At 41.1% G+C, this 15916-nt stretch overlaps 1 protein-coding gene across 1 annotated transcript in view; it reads right to left on the reverse strand.

Annotated features, from left to right (window-relative positions):
* Window positions 1–4595: 4595 nt before the first annotated feature.
* The window catches only part of LOC143286460 (renalase-like), a 14145-nt gene continuing 2824 nt past the window's right edge, over window positions 4596–15916 (reverse strand). Inside the window, 5 exon segments of the mRNA XM_076594030.1 lie at window positions 4596–6884; window positions 9629–9838; window positions 12998–13238; window positions 13240–13419; window positions 14086–14423. Of these exon segments, the coding sequence (XP_076450145.1) occupies window positions 6775–6884; window positions 9629–9838; window positions 12998–13238; window positions 13240–13419; window positions 14086–14423 (1079 nt within the window). The 3' untranslated portion in view covers window positions 4596–6774.

Below are 15916 nucleotides of genomic sequence, written 5' to 3' on the forward strand. Positions count from 1 at the left end.
CCTGCAATTTTAATGATCTCTACAAAGTGAATGGTTGGGAAGATCTTATCAGTATCTATCGTCTTACCAAGTTCGGTTTGTGTTGTTTGGGTTTTTTTTTAAACTTGGGTACAGCTGAGAAAAGACCAAAAATTCATCACAGATGTGGACACGAGACGCACAAACAGCTGAAAGAGGATGAGAATCTGAATTTGTTTTCACTTGTCAAAAGAGAGAATGTGAGAGAGAATAGGAAAATAGCCTGGCCTTCGTATGAGCAGAGAATTGCAGCACACAGACGTTAAGCATTTAATTTCAGCCTTTGAATGAAGTACATATCTGTCACAAAAGAGAACCTTTAGAATCCAGCAATGGTCTGTCACAAGAGAGAACCTTTAGAATCCAGCAATGGTCTGTCATAAGAGAGAACCTTTAGAATCCAACAATGGTCTGTCACAAAAGAGAACCTTTAGAATCCAGCAATGGTCTGTCACAAGAGAGAATGTGAGAGAGAAGAGAAAAATGCCGGCAGTTAGCCTTCGTCATGTGCAGAGCATTGCCACACACAGACCTGAAGCATTTAGAGTCACCCTTAGAATTTAGTACAAATTAGTACATTCTGCATACTTAAAAGTTCTTCTGTTGATGGAACAGAGAGCCATATCATGAGCTATTTGTGATTCCTTTTTCTTTTCTTTGTCTGATAAAGTGAGATCCATTTCTGTTCAGGGACCACTCAGTGAAAAAGACAGGTTTTAGGTTTTTGAAAAAGCGACCATAGCCACACTCATTTCTTCTGTTTTAAGAAATTTTCCTGTCTACACTGATTCTGCAGACTTGGGAAAATACTTAACTCTAAGCAAACTTGACACTGCTAAAATTGCTTGTGAAACCCTGCTCAAACATATTAACTGTCTTTGAGCAAACTTGGCACTGCTAAGATCACTTGTGGAACCCTGCCCCAAACATACTGTCTTTAAGCAAACTTGGCACTGCTAAGATCGTTTGTGGAAACCCTGCCCCAAGCATATTAACTGTCTTTAAGCAAACTTGGCACTGCTAAGATCACTTGTGGAACCCTGCCCCAAGCATATTAACTGTCTTTAAGCAAACTTGGCACTGCTAAGATCACCACTTGTGGAACCCTGGCCCAAACATATTAACTGCCCAAAGACAAGCATTGGAAGCTGTAGACCAGCTGTTGTTGTTCCCTGACTGGATGCATTGATGTTTTGGATGTGTGTGACATGTGTTCTGGAGGTGGTTGCATGCTTAGTGTGCAGAATGTTTCCGTTTAACCATGATGTTATTGCTCAATTCCTATCTTGTGTCTTTCTCATCGAAAAATAAATAAATAAATAAAGCCATTTGAATCAATCATATGATAGTCATAACATCAGATTCTTTTATTTAATCCCATCATATGTAATGTTATGAATGTGAAACTAATTAGACCAAACGAAAAGATTACACCAAACTCATGCTTTTTTTGTTTTTGTTCTTGATCTTATGAATATTTGACCCAATAATCAAAACTATGATTTGACCATGAAGATAAATTTTGCTAGCTGAACTTTTTTTTTTCAATTTGATTTTAAGTGAAAGACACTTTTGTGTTGAAAATGAAATCAAAACAAATTCTACACCGGAGATTTCTGAAGCTGTGAATTTTTTCTGCGTTACTTTTTGATGTACTTTTCCCCTAGTACCCTTGTTTCTGCACTGAATTTTGTGAATCTGCATAATTTATCATTTTGATTTCTTTATTATGAATGAAAGTGTTTATTTCTTTGCTTGCATTTCAGTGATTGGAATACTACTCTTGTTAACAAAAAAATAAGTGAAACTGCAATTAGACCTCATTTATTTGGTCAATGTGTTGTGAATCTGCAAATTATTATGTGTGCAAATATACCATGGATTGTGTGTTAAAACTGTGACAAAACACTTGCAGAGAAACACATTTTCTGTACAGTGGCAGTTTCTTTTGAAAACTTTTTTCGTCATTGTTGTCTGTGGTTAATTATTATCATCTCTAGCATGGTGAACTGGCTGTAAAAATTTATAGAGTGATCAAATAATTATTTATTGACTGATAACAAAATCAACCTAGGCTGTGATGCCATGAAACAAGACTAATAATAGTATCATTATTTTTCATTGCATAAGTAAAGCATGGGTACTGGCTGACATGCATGCCTGTTGACACACAAATTTCACACGACCTGCTTCTTACAGTCACTGCTTTGGTACATCTTACAAGTACTTCAGCATGGAATTATTTCATTGACAGATGACAAAAGTCCACAAAACCAAGCCTTACAATCAACTATTTGTATATATATTTTTTATTTTTTTTTTTTTTTTTTTTAATCTCTACTTTTTCTTTGCACGTTTATTGTTAGTGCACCGCCACTGTACAAATATTGCAATCTCCAGCCTTACAAAGCGGCAGAGTGTGATTCAGTTTATTTGAGTGTTTCAGAAATGATCATCTTCTTTTGTCTGAAGAATCCATGATTTATGAGTGAACTGTGGATTTCTTGATACTTGCGTGTTGTGTGAGAATGTAGATATCATTGAAGCCATGAAGCCTGTCCGGAATAAAATACCACAGAGAATCTGCTGCTGGAAACAACTTTGTATGTGTAGATGCGTACAGTATTGAGTCAAAATGGAACAAGATATTGGAACAAGATATTATTCATCAGTAGAACGAACAAGCGTTTGTAGAAGTGTACAGAGTCCATGAATAAAACAACCTGTTTTTGGAATGAACAAGGTATTATTTTGTTTTTGTTGTTATTGGACCATACATATTTATAATGCTGCAGCAATGAAACCTCTATATGGACTTGACATCAGTAGAAATATGCAGCTATTGAGACTTCAGCAACACTTTCCACTGATGTAACGATCACACATACATAGAGAGAGAGAGGGGTGCCAGATGTCTCTATAGTGGCATTATTTTAAAATTGTGTAACGTCATTTGGGTGTGGTTGGCAATGATGTGAACAATAAACTTTCATTAATACAGATTTGTCTTCATGTGTGTATGTGTTTGTGTGTTTATGAGAGAGAGAGAGAGAGAGAGATTCTGTTGATGTACATGTGAAAGACAGAGAGAGAAAGAGATAGAAAAAAAGTTATGTTTCTGTTGATGCATGTGCGTGAGAGAAAGAGTGAGAGAAACATTGATGTATGTATGTGTATGTGTGTGTGTGTGAAATTGAATACCACTTAACGTAATCCAGCAATAGTGCAGGGTCTCCTCTGCAGTGTGCTGTTACGGTGACCGAACACTGACAGTTCCCAGAGGGAGACTGCCATGGTGACAGGGATAGAGTGAGCCTGGATCTGGGGGGAAGGTTGCAGAATGGTTAAGACGCTCAGCTGCCAATACAGAGAGTCCATGAGGGTGAGGGTTTGAATCCCCCTCTCGCCCTTTCTCCCAAGTTTGACTGGAAAATCAAATGGAGCATCTAGTCATTCAGATGAGACTAAAAACCAAGGTCCCGTGTGCAGCACACACTTGGCAAACTGGAAAAGAACCCATGGCAACAAAAGTGTTGGTTTCTGACAAAATTATGTAAAAAAATAAAAAATAAAAATAAAATATCCACTCTGATAGGTACACAAATATATAAGTACACACTCAAGGCATGACAAGCATGTTGGGTTATGCTGCTGTCAGGCATCTGCCTAGCTGATGTGGTGTAGCATATATGGATTTGTCTGAACTCAGTGACACCTCCTTGAGAAACTGAAAATGAATGTGGCAGGTCATGGAGGAGGACTTTATTTTGCCCAGGTTTTAAGAACATATATTCCAAACTAAGTTAAATAATCTTCTTCTCCTTCTTCTTCTTTGTTCGTGGGCTGCAACTCCCATGTTCACTCGTATATACACGAGTGGGCTTTTACGTGTATGACCGTTTTTACCCCGCCATGTAGGCAGCCATACTCCGCTTTCGGGGGTGTGCATGCTGGGTATGTACTTGTTTCCATAACCTACCGAACGCTGACATGGATGACAGGATCTTTAACGTGCGTATTTGATCTTTTGCTTGTGCATACACACGAAGGCGGTTCAGGCACTAGCAGGTCTGCACATGTTGACCTGGGAGATCGTAAAAATCTCCACCCTTAACCCACCAGGCGCTGTCACCGAGATTCGAACCTGGGACCCTCAGATTGAAAGTCCAACGCTTTAACCATTCGGCTGTTGCGCCCGTCAGTTAAATAATGAAATGAAGGTATTATAAACTTTCATTTTTCAGTCATCATTTAAACTGACTGGAAGATCTAGACTGATTTGATAGCTGAGAATTACTGTCTGATACAGAGAACCATTTTGACATGGTCAACATTATCACATTTATGTGCACACACACACTCACACACAAAATAGTATTGTTAAGATCAGGCTCCCTAACCCCAATGGACTATTAAAAAAACTTAATATATTATCTTTTCACAACAGGCTGTACTTCAACAAAGCTGTTTGCATGCATTATGTTATGTAAGGAAATGCTCAAAAAAAGATTGCAGACACTTATAAAAATTATGAAAACAGACACAACCACATGCTCTGCATACCCAGACCAAGAAACAACCTTTTCAAATCCAGCTTTCTATATTCTGGTGGAAATTTATGGAATAATCTTCCACTCACTCTAAAAGGTATCGTGAATAAGAACGTGTTTAAGGAAAAATTGAAAAATCACCTCATTGAAAAGGATTAAAAGTAAAACAATTATTGATCTATTAGTGTAATACTTCTTTTATTAATTGTGAAATGTTTTGTGTATGCTTGTGTTGACAAGAATTTTGTAGTATATGAGGGAATATGTGCACGTGAATGGGACGGGCATGGTGTATTTATGTCCGATCATTTGTGTTCACAAGTGTGTGTGTGTGTGTGTGTGTCTGTGTGTGTGCATGAAATAGAAATGCAATTATGTATTTCATTATCACAATGTTCTTGTATATATATTCATTTTGTTTGTTGTTGTTGCTTTTATTTTGCTTGTTCTCTCTCTCTCTCCTGTATTTTTTCTTCTTTTTTTTTCTTTTTCATTGATGGCTTGAAGTAAAAAAGCAATTGTTGCTTATTAAATTTACCATCATGAAATAAAATCTTGACTGGACTTGATTTCACACACACACATACACAAGTGCCCACACAAATGTGACTAAAGCAGTCAATGAACAGAAATACACCCATTCTTGCAATCCACACCGAGGCAAGAAAAGTTTATCAACTTGATCACATTGTCACCTTGTCAGTGTCATCTTCTTCACACCAGCAAAAGTTCTCTGCTCACAGATCGAATGAACAAAATGCCCATGCCATACTCAAAACTGTCATGTGTGTTGTTTCCTCACCAAATGTCTACTGTCAAACATAACAGTCAGAGACCTTAGAGCGATGACTTTGTTTCTCTTGCTTGGTTCCACCAGGCTGACAAAAAGTTCAATACCACTACCAAACTTCCGGGTTCATCCATCACAGTTCCAGCATCGGCAGTCCTCAGGGAATCATCAATGTTAGGTCACCAGGAGGCCACACACCAGAGGAGGCCCTGCACTGCTGCTGAGTCACTTCAGTGGTGTTCAGTGGTGCCTGTTCTGATTTAATGTACTTAGGGCACAACCTACTAAGCCCCTAATGGCTTGGTTGCGGAGCCAGACTGAGTGAGTGTCCCTCCTAGAGTGGAGATCGCCACCACGTCCCTCAAACAACAGCCCCCCCATGAATCTGCCGACACTGAAGACACTGACAGGACTCACCCCAAGCACAGAAGTGGAGGGGCATCAAAACTGAGGTCACCATGACAGCAGGGCATGAAAGGCCACAGACTTTGAGACTATTTTGTTTATACTGATAATAATGAAGGAGGAGGATGACGATGATGATAATGTTGCTATGGAGGTCCATTTTGGTTTGGGACTGCATGACAAGGCTGTACTCTATGCTTCCTGTCATAATGATATCCCGGCGTTAACCAGGCCCGAGAGATACGGACACTTGCAGTGTTGGTCAGGTAATTAGAGCAACACACACAAAGACACATCCTTGAAGTAGATGACACTCGACTGTGTGATCCCAGTCTCCCCATTTGAGCCCACAGCACACTCAACTCTGGGTAGGAGCCGGCCACAGGCTGAAAAACCCACCTCCATTGGGATTCGAACCTGCATCCTCCCAGCCATCAGTCCGCGACGCTAACCACTTCGCCATGCAGCTGGTCCACTACCAAACTTGCACACTTCTCTTATTAGGGGTCTGGTGAAGTGATGCTCAGTTTTTACTAAACAGCAGTGTGTGCAGCCAATGTAACGACAGCGTCACTCGAAACGAGAGGTGCTTTCTTGAACGGTGACACTTCCGTGTTTCACAATAAAAACTGCAGCTATCATTACAATCAACAGAATAAATGTAAATATTTGGCTGAAAGACTGTTTTTTCAAGCTGTCGTGTTTCACAATAAATGCCGCAGCTATCGTTTAAATCGACTGATAACTGTAAATATTTGGCCGAGAGACTGATTTTTCAAGCACATTTTTCAAGCCGTTCATGGTGCACGCATGCCTAAAACAGCCATTTGTGTGTTCAGAGAGAGGTCAGTGGTAAACCATAGGCAGCCTGCATGATTTAAATGAACTTTCAATCTTTGAACATTATTTTTATGAAGACCTGCCTGTTTTTATGAAATGGTCCTTAACTTTTTGTAAACAGTAAAAAAATAAATAAATAAATAAATAATTCTGCCTGTGACCTGCAGGCTGTCACTGCTTCTTAGGACTGAAGATCATCTTGGGGTTGACAGGGAAGGCTCCGACAGCTTCTGACAGCGCTGCTTTGAACTGGGGCTGTAGAGTGCTGCTCTGGGCGTCCCCTGCACACACACACACACACACACACACACACACACACACTGGTATGATTCTTATTGTTGTGATGATGATGACAAATAATAATAATAATAATAACTGATATTCACATAGCACTGAATCTTGTGCAGAGACAAACCAAAGCGCTTTCAAACCAGTCATTCACACGCATCCATAACTCTGAACTTGATAAACTGAGGACAAAGAAGAGGCAGGGGAGGCTACCATGTAAGTGGATGATGATGATGCTCATGATGACAATGATGATTATACAATATTAGTATCATTTCCATTATCATTATTATCATTCTCATCATTATTTCTAACATCCTTCCTTCCCTCTCTACGCACCCCTTTCCCCGCCATGATCGTGTTAGTGTTTTGATTCAAAGATGGAATGAATGTATCCACTTTTAAAAATTATTCTATCTTAAAATAAGTTTTCATTTTCTCTACGACGAGCCTGAAGGCTAATTTGTGTTCTCTGTTTCAGACAATAAAGTGATTGATTGATTATTATTATTATCATTGTAATTCTCCTTCTTCTTCTTCTTCTTGCTGCTACTACTACCATTACTACTGTTGCCTACTACTACTGCTGCTGATACTTATATTGTACCTCTCTTCGCTTACAGACCCAAATCTAGACACTTTACAAACACAGAGTCATTTGCTCTTTGCTCAGAGACCCAAGTCTAAGCACTTTACAAGCACAGAGTCATTTGCATATAGTATATACAGATAGTATAAAAGTATATTGCCCGTTGTCATACAAGGAAATAAGCAATATACTAGAAAGAGACTTTTATAGGTGCTTGAATTCAAGTCTAAAACCTCGTCAGTTGACTCTCTCAGACTTTGGTCCGATTCGCAGACCAGTTCTGAGTTTAGCTCTCAGACTATTATCAAATTCATTACTGATGTCAAGTGCATATGCTTTAGTAACCTGACAATCAAGCATATAATTTTAGACTGTAGCTTGATGAAGCCTTATCTACACGAAAGTGTGTCTTCACAAGTGACTGAGAACATTGATGTTTTTGACTTTTTGCATTCATTATCAGTTGTTTCATTTGTCAGTTTAACGACTTCTCTTTTACAAAGTCCTTTAAGTAACTTCCTGTAACTGTATTTAGAATTTTTTTTTCAAATTTTACCCTCATTTCACCCTCATTTGCCCAGTTTCCCCCAACCCTCCATTCATTCAAATCTCCCACCCCTTCTAACCGATAATACTCAAATGTATTCATAAATACTTTAATAAAATGTCTTCAATCATCGATATGTGTGACGGGACATTAAACAAAATTCCTCCTCCTCATTTGCATAACAGGAAGCCTTGCTGTATAAAGCTGACTGACAGCTGTCTTCAGGTGCTTACCATTCATTTCCTGAATGATGACTGACAGCTGTCTTCAGGTGCTTAACATTCATTTCCTGAATGATGACTGACAGCTGTCTTCAGGTGCTTAACATTCATTTCCTGAATGATGACTGACAGCTGTCTTCAGGTGCTTAACATTCATTTCCTGAATGATGACTGACAGCTGTCTTCAGGTGCTTAACATTCATTTCCTGTATCATTCAGTCAGGCTTCAGTCATTAACGCAGGAAAAACCTCCGAGAATTTGTATTTGTATTTTGTATTTGTATTTCTTTTTATCACAACAGATTTCTCTGTGTGAAATTCGGGCTGCTCTCCCCAGGGAGAGCGCGTCGCTACACTACAGCGCCACCCTTTTTTTTTTTTTTTCCTGCATGCAGTTTTATTTGTGTTTCCTATCGATGTGGATTTTTCTACAGAATTTTGCCAGGAACAACCCTTTTGCTGCCGTGGGTTCTTTTACGTGCGCTAAGTGCATGCTGCACACAGGACCTCGGTTTATCGTCTCATCCAAATGACTAGCGTCCAGACCACCACTCAAGGTCTAGTGGAGGCAGAGAAAATATCGGCGGCTGAACCGTGATTCGAACCAGCGCGCTCAGATTCTCTCGCTTCCTAGGCGGACGCGTTACCTCTAGGCCATCACTCCACTATGATCTTGAAAACAGAACAACAGACTCACTTTTTGCTCCAGACACAACAAGAGACTCGCTTTTTGCTCTAAAACCATTGTCATACAAAAACTACTTTCAGTTCCAGGAACTCAGTTCCAGGAACTTGTTAAATTTTCATCTTTTACGAAAATATTGTGAAATGTTTTTTTGATGTTGCGCATCAGTTAGCCTAAATAGTGATTCAGGTTGAAATTTACATGGAAACCAACATGAAATTAAAAACAAAAACAAAAAACCCCATCTAACTCATACAAGCAAGTGGTGGGCACAATAGCCGAGTGGTTAAAGCGTTGGACTGTCAATCTGAGGGTCCCGGGTTCGAATCACGGTGACGGCGCCTGGTGGGTAAAGGGTGGAGGTTTTTACGATCTCCCACATCAACATATGTGCAGACCTGCTAGTGCCTGAACCCCCTTCATGTGTATACACAAGCAGAAGATCAAATATGCACATTAAAGATCCTGTAATCCATGTCAGCGTTCGGTGGGTTATGGAAACAAGAACATACCCAGCATGCACACCCCAGAAAACGGAGTATGGCTGCCTACATGGCGGGGTAAAAACGGTCATACACGTAAAAGCCCACTCGTGTGCACACGAGTGAACGCAGAAGAAGAAGAAGAAGAATACAAGCAAGTTACTGTTCAAGTCCCACCACGAACTCCCCCACACATCACCAACGCAGTCCTACCTGAAACGTGCTGCCTGATCTTTTCAGCCATGGCCAGCCCACTCAGTGCTGCCCCCTGGATGCAAGGGGAGACCAGCCAGTCGCCACACACCCCCACCTGTCGCTGAGCATCAAACAGGCATTCGTCCCTGGAGCTGTACACGTTCAGAGGCAGTGCCGCCCCCCAGAGCTGTACTCTGGTGAAGCACACTTCCGGAAGGTTCTTCACCCCTGTGTTGAGAACAAAACAAAAATATTAATGACCCGCCATGACGGGCGCAACAGCCGAGTGGTTAAAGCTTTCGACTTTCAAGCAAGTGACGGGCGCAATAGCCGAGTGGTTAAAGCGTTGGACTGTCAATCTGAGGGTCCCGGGTTCGAATCTCGGTGACGGCGCCTGGTGGGTAAAGGGTGGAGATTTTTTCGATCTCCCAAGTCAACATATGTGCAGACCTGCCAGTGCCTGAACCCCCTTCGTGTGTATACGCAAGCAGAAGATCAAATATGCACGTTAAAGATCCTGTAATCCATGTCAGCGTTCGGTGGGTTATGGAAACAAGAACATACCCAGCATACACCCCCCGAAAGCGGAGTATGGCTGCCTACATGGCGGGGTAAAAACGGTCATACACGTAAAAGCCCACTTGTGTACATACGAGTGAACGTGGGAGTTGCAGCCCACGAACGCAGAAGAAGAAGAAGAAGAAGAAATGACCCGCCATGTCTGAATCCATCATAAAATTATTTTAGTCAAACTGTTCAGAGAGGTCAAGGTGTTGAAACAAGACTGAATCCAACCCCAGAAAAAACCAGTCGGTCTGTTACAACAGTCCGACATATATATATATATATATATATATAGAGAGAGAGAGAGAGAGAGAGAGAGATAGATATATATATGGAGTGATGGCCTAGAGGTAACGCGTCCGCCTTTGAAGCGAGAGAATCTGAGTGCGCTGGTTCAAATCACGGCTCAGCCACCCCCTCCACTACACCTTGAGTGGTCTGGACGCTAGTCATTCGGATGAGACAGTAAACCGAGGTCCCGTGTGCAGCATGCACTTAGCACACGTAAAAGAACCCACGCCAACAAAAGGGTTGTTCCTGGCAAAAATTCTGTGCAAAAATCCACTTTGATAGGAAAAACAAATAAAACTGCACACAGGAAAAAATACAAAAAAGTGGGTGGCGCTGTAGTATAGCGACGCGCTCTCCCTGGGGAAATCTGTTGTGATAAAAACAAATACAAATACAAATATAGATGTATATATAGATAGTTAGATAGATAGATAGTCAGATATATATATGATAGTCAGTCATGTCCGACTATGACCATCAGAACAGCAGAGGAGGCAACTGCTGTTCGGACTATTTGGGCTAGAATTTGATTATAGTGCAGAGTGTCTTGCCCAAGTTACATCCCCACTCTCTCGGCCAAGAGGGTTTTAGGACAGTCAGCGTTGGGATGGTTCCCAAAGGCCAACCAGCCCACAAGGCTGCAGCACTAAGAGCCAGTGCAATTTTGCCTCCTAGTTTGAGAGTCATCGTCCTTCGCTAAAGACTAAGCTGTAAATGATTTCCCATTGACTGGAGAAACCATTGATAATACAGCTCTCACTTTGCTGTTGGCCCAAATGTAAACTTATGTCAATCTGTGATATAAGCTGAGTGTTGGGCAAAGATACATATACGTATATATACACATATATATATATATATCAGAACTTCCTTTGATATTCTGGGGAAAAAACTGTTCCAATAAGGAATCATCTTTTTCACAATTGGATACAGTTATGAAAACAATTAAAAGGAATGGAACATTTTGAAAGCTTAACCCATTCAACCATGGTTTCCCTGTCATATTGATGTGGAAAAATGCAGAAAATATGCTTAAATCAATGGGCTTTCCTCCAAATTGACATGTGTGGACAATGCCGGAAATACTGTTGTAATTAGTTCCATTTGCCTGTGGTTTACGCATGCGTAGGAACATGAAAAATGTTTTAATGAAACAAATTTCCAACGCCCAAGCAATGCAAAAGTTCGATGAGTCAATCCACTGGTGATGCCATGTTGAGTTTAAGTAACATAATCAACACAATCATAAGTCTGTCACAATGTTGTGTAGTAATCAGAGTTCTAAAAGCTCCAGTCATTAACATACTTGAAGAAAACTGTACAATAATAATAATAATAATACTGAAAAATCCAGTGAATTCATATCACATTACATCAGAACCAATCCAAATACCTTTTCTTCTTTGCACATGCTATTGTACACACACACACACACACACACACACACACACACACACACACACACCATTTTGAATTTTTTAAAAAGACATTTAACTAAAGAATGAACATGTACACACATATACCACCATCCTGACACATACATTTCTCTCTCCAAAAGACATCATCACTCAGACATTTCTTTACACAGGAATGTAACCATAAAACTATGGATTATCAGAACAGCTGGACATTTTTCCCCCGGAATGCTTTCAATGGAAATAATAAATAGCTAACTAAATGAAAATCCATGAATGAATCACTGAACAACAATGTAAGAGAAGGTGATGACCCAGAACAAACAATTTCTAAAATACAAAATAAACAAACAATGACCCATGAAAAGTTAAATGGCATCCCAATCCCAATACAACATCACACCACAGGAAAGCAAGAAATGAACAGAAATGATATACTGTGTGTGTGTGTGTGTGTGTGTGTGTGTGTGTGTGTGTGTGTGTGTGTGTGTGCTTCTTTCCCTTTCCTTGTTTCTTTCAATTAGAAGAACATTTTTCATTTGCCATACGTATGAGTTGTGATACATATCTATCCCAACAACCACCTACCTGAAGATCTAGTCATCAGCCCCATCCACATGTAATACGCAGCTTCTGTTCAAACGTGTGTGTGTGTGTGTGTGTGTGTGTGTGTGAGTGAGAGAGAGAAAGAGTTTGTGTGTGTGTGTGTGTGTGAGTGAGAGAGAGAGAGAGTTTGTGTGTGTGTGTGTGTGTATGTGTGTGCGTGTGTGTGTGTGCGTGTGTGTATGTGTGTGTGTGTATGTGTGCAGTGAGTGCATGTGTGAGTATGCACAAGTTTGTTATATTGATATGCACTGGTATGTATCCTAATTTCTACTGTATCTGTGTTTGTTATGTACTATCCCCCCCAATATTCCTTGTGACCCTGGTACACTTGGTAATAAGGACATATTCTATTCTATCTATGTGTGTGTGTGTGTGTTGTGTGGTGTGTGTGTGTGTGTGTGTGTGTGTGTGTGTATTTACTCTTTTGTAAGTGAAAAACAACAGACGAACAAGCAAAAACAACCACACAAACACTAACAGAAGAAAGCACAGATCTCGTCTCAACACTCACCAGTCACTCGCGACAAAGATGCCAAAAGCGCTTGCACCACCTCCTTCCTCTTCCCGGGAGGAACGTTCTCCTGCGGAACTTTGTGAGCTGACCCAAAGGCGGCCGTGCTGACCACTGTCCAACACTCCACCGGCCCACTCTGCCTCAGCTTCTTGCTGTTGTTACAGATCCACGACACAGCCTCGGCGACGTCAGTCACGTGAGCTCCTTCGAAAGGCAGGTTGAGCGATGATTTGAAGGCCCACCATCAACACCCACAAGGAGGTGAGGTGCATGCGAGCGTCCCGGGGGTTGAGAGAGTGGCTGAACCTGACCCGGAGAAGCTGGTGGATGACGGCGGCGCCGCTGTCGGACATTAGTCTGTCGGCGCATTTTCCGTTGTGGGCGATGACAAGGTAGTCGAAGAACCCATACTTGTCTACCTGTGGACAGGGAGAGTGGTGGTTAGTTGTGTGTGTGTGTGTGTGTGTGTGTGTGTGTGTGTGTGTCAGTGTGTGTGTCAGTGTGTGTGTGTGTGTGTGTGTGAGTGTGTGTATGTTCATGTGTGTGGCAGTGTGTGTGCATGCACACACTCTCACACTTACTTGCAAGTAAAGGTTGTGTGTGTTTGTGAGTGTGTGTATAAATGTGTTAGTGTGTGTGCAAATGTGTTTGTGCATATGTTGGATAAGAGCATCTATGCATACATTATACACTATATGTGTGGAGTGTGTGCATGAAACAAGTGTAGTATAGCAACAGCACAGCATAACACAACAAAACAGAGCAAAGAACAGCACTACAATGAAACTCCTGAATCGCAGTACACTATAGAACAGAGACCTGTAGTGTGTACAGTGATTCACAAACAAACCCATCACAAAACAATGCCACACAACAATTCAAACCAGCCACTTTGGCAAAATGGTTAAGACTCTCAACTGCTAAGCAGATGTGGTGTTGGTAGCGTACACGGATACGTCCGAACGCAGAAACGCCTCCTTGAAGAAACTGAAACTGAAAACTGAAACTCAATCCAACACAACGCAAACCCTGCACCAAAGAAAAAAAATCAATTACAACGACGACAAAATAAAACAAAACAGCACCTTCCATTTCTTGGCCACGGAGTCAAAGGCAACGCTGCCTACCCAGCCAGGTCTCTGAACTGAGCACATGGTAGACAGGCACTCTGCCACAGATCGCATCCCTCCGGTGCCCACAAAGGCCTGGGTCAAGGAGGGATCGGCTGTAAACTTGCCATCCTTCAAGTGACCGACTGGACCTGACCAGATTCGGACAGCCCCCTTGGAATGAAGGGAGCTGACGATCGGTGCGAAGCGTGGATCGGACACCGTGAAGTACTGGGCCGAGTGGTCGAACACATAGTCACTACCGTTGATGGTTTCTGTTCGGCTGGAGCACCGACCTCCACAGGCATGGCGTCCTGGTACGATAATGAACATACACTGTTAAGCATGTTATACTGATAAAACACACCAGAAGATCAAAATTATTAATACGCACATAAAAGATCCTGTTCTCCATGTCAGCATTTGGTGGGCCATGGAACCAGGAACATACCCAGCATGCACACCCACAAAAACAGAGTATGGCTGCCTATATGGCAGGGTAGAAATGGTTAAATACATATAAAAGCCCATTCATACAAATGAACATGGGAAATGCACCTCACAAAAGCAGGAAAAAAAAGGTAAAGAGGAAGAAGATATAAAACGCACCATAAAAGAAAACAATTATGAAGCACAGCATTGAACAAAGTAATCTATCAAACAGATGGTAAACAAAGAACATGGCAAAAATCAACCTGACAGGAAAAGTGGCAGAGTATAAACACACACTGTATGGACTGTGATATGAACAAAGAATGAGAACAGGAAATCCTGTGTCTCCTCCTCCTCCTCGTCTTCTTCTTCTTCTCCTTCTTCTTCTTCTCCTCCTCCTTCTCTTCTTCTTCTTCTTTCTTCCTCCTTCTTCATCCTTCTTCTTCTTTCTTCCTTCTTCTTCTTCTTACTTCTTCTTCTTCCTCCTTCTTCTTCTTCTTTCTTCCTTCTTCTTCTTCCTTCTTCTTCTTCTTTCTTCCTTCTTCTTCTTCCTACTTTTTCTTCTTCTTCTTCTTCCTACTTCTTCCTTCTTCTTCTTCCTACTTCTTCTTCTTCCTCCTTCTTCTTCTTCTTCCTCCTACTTCTTCTTCCTTCTTCTTCTTCTTTCTTCCTTCTTCTTCTTCCTACTTCTTCTTCTTCCTTCTTCTTCTTCCTACTTCTTCTTCCTTCTTCTTTCTTCCTACTTCTTCTTCCTTCTTCTTCTTCTTTCTTCCTTCTTCTTCTTCCTACTTCTTCTTTTTCCTACTTCTTCTTCTTCTTCCTACTTCTTCTTCCTTCTTCTTCTTCTTCCTTCTTCTTCTTCCTTCTTCTTCCTACTTCTTCTTCTTCCTACTTCTTCCTTCTTCTTCTTCTTCCTACTTCTTCTTCTTCTTCCTTCTTCTTCTTCTTCCTACTTCTTCTTCCTACTTCTTCTTTTTCCTACTTCTTCTTTCTTCTTCCTACTTCTTCTTCTTCCTTCTTCTTTCTTCCTTCTTCTTCCTACTTCTTCTTCCTACTTCTTATTCTTCTTCTTCCTTCTTCTTCTTCCTACTTCTTCTTCTTCTTCCTACTTCTTCTTCTTCTTCTCCTCCTCCGACTTCCTTAACTCTTTGAGGAGTCAGTGGGATGTCGCACAGAAGGACTGTTCACCAGATTCCTCCAGGTCTGTCAGTTGTGTGTCAAAAGCCTGGGTCTCTGCAAATAGTTCTCCTGCTGTCCATTCTGCAATGTTGTCAGTCCATTGCCTGTGTACAGTCCTGTATACCTCAAACCAAACCAAATCATGCTGCTTATAGCTCAACTGACTGCAAAGGGGGACCGTTTCAGGGCTCATCAT

The sequence above is a fragment of the Babylonia areolata genome, chromosome 10 (assembly GCF_041734735.1).
Source record: "Babylonia areolata isolate BAREFJ2019XMU chromosome 10, ASM4173473v1, whole genome shotgun sequence".
Lineage (NCBI taxonomy): Eukaryota > Metazoa > Mollusca > Gastropoda > Neogastropoda > Buccinidae > Babylonia > Babylonia areolata.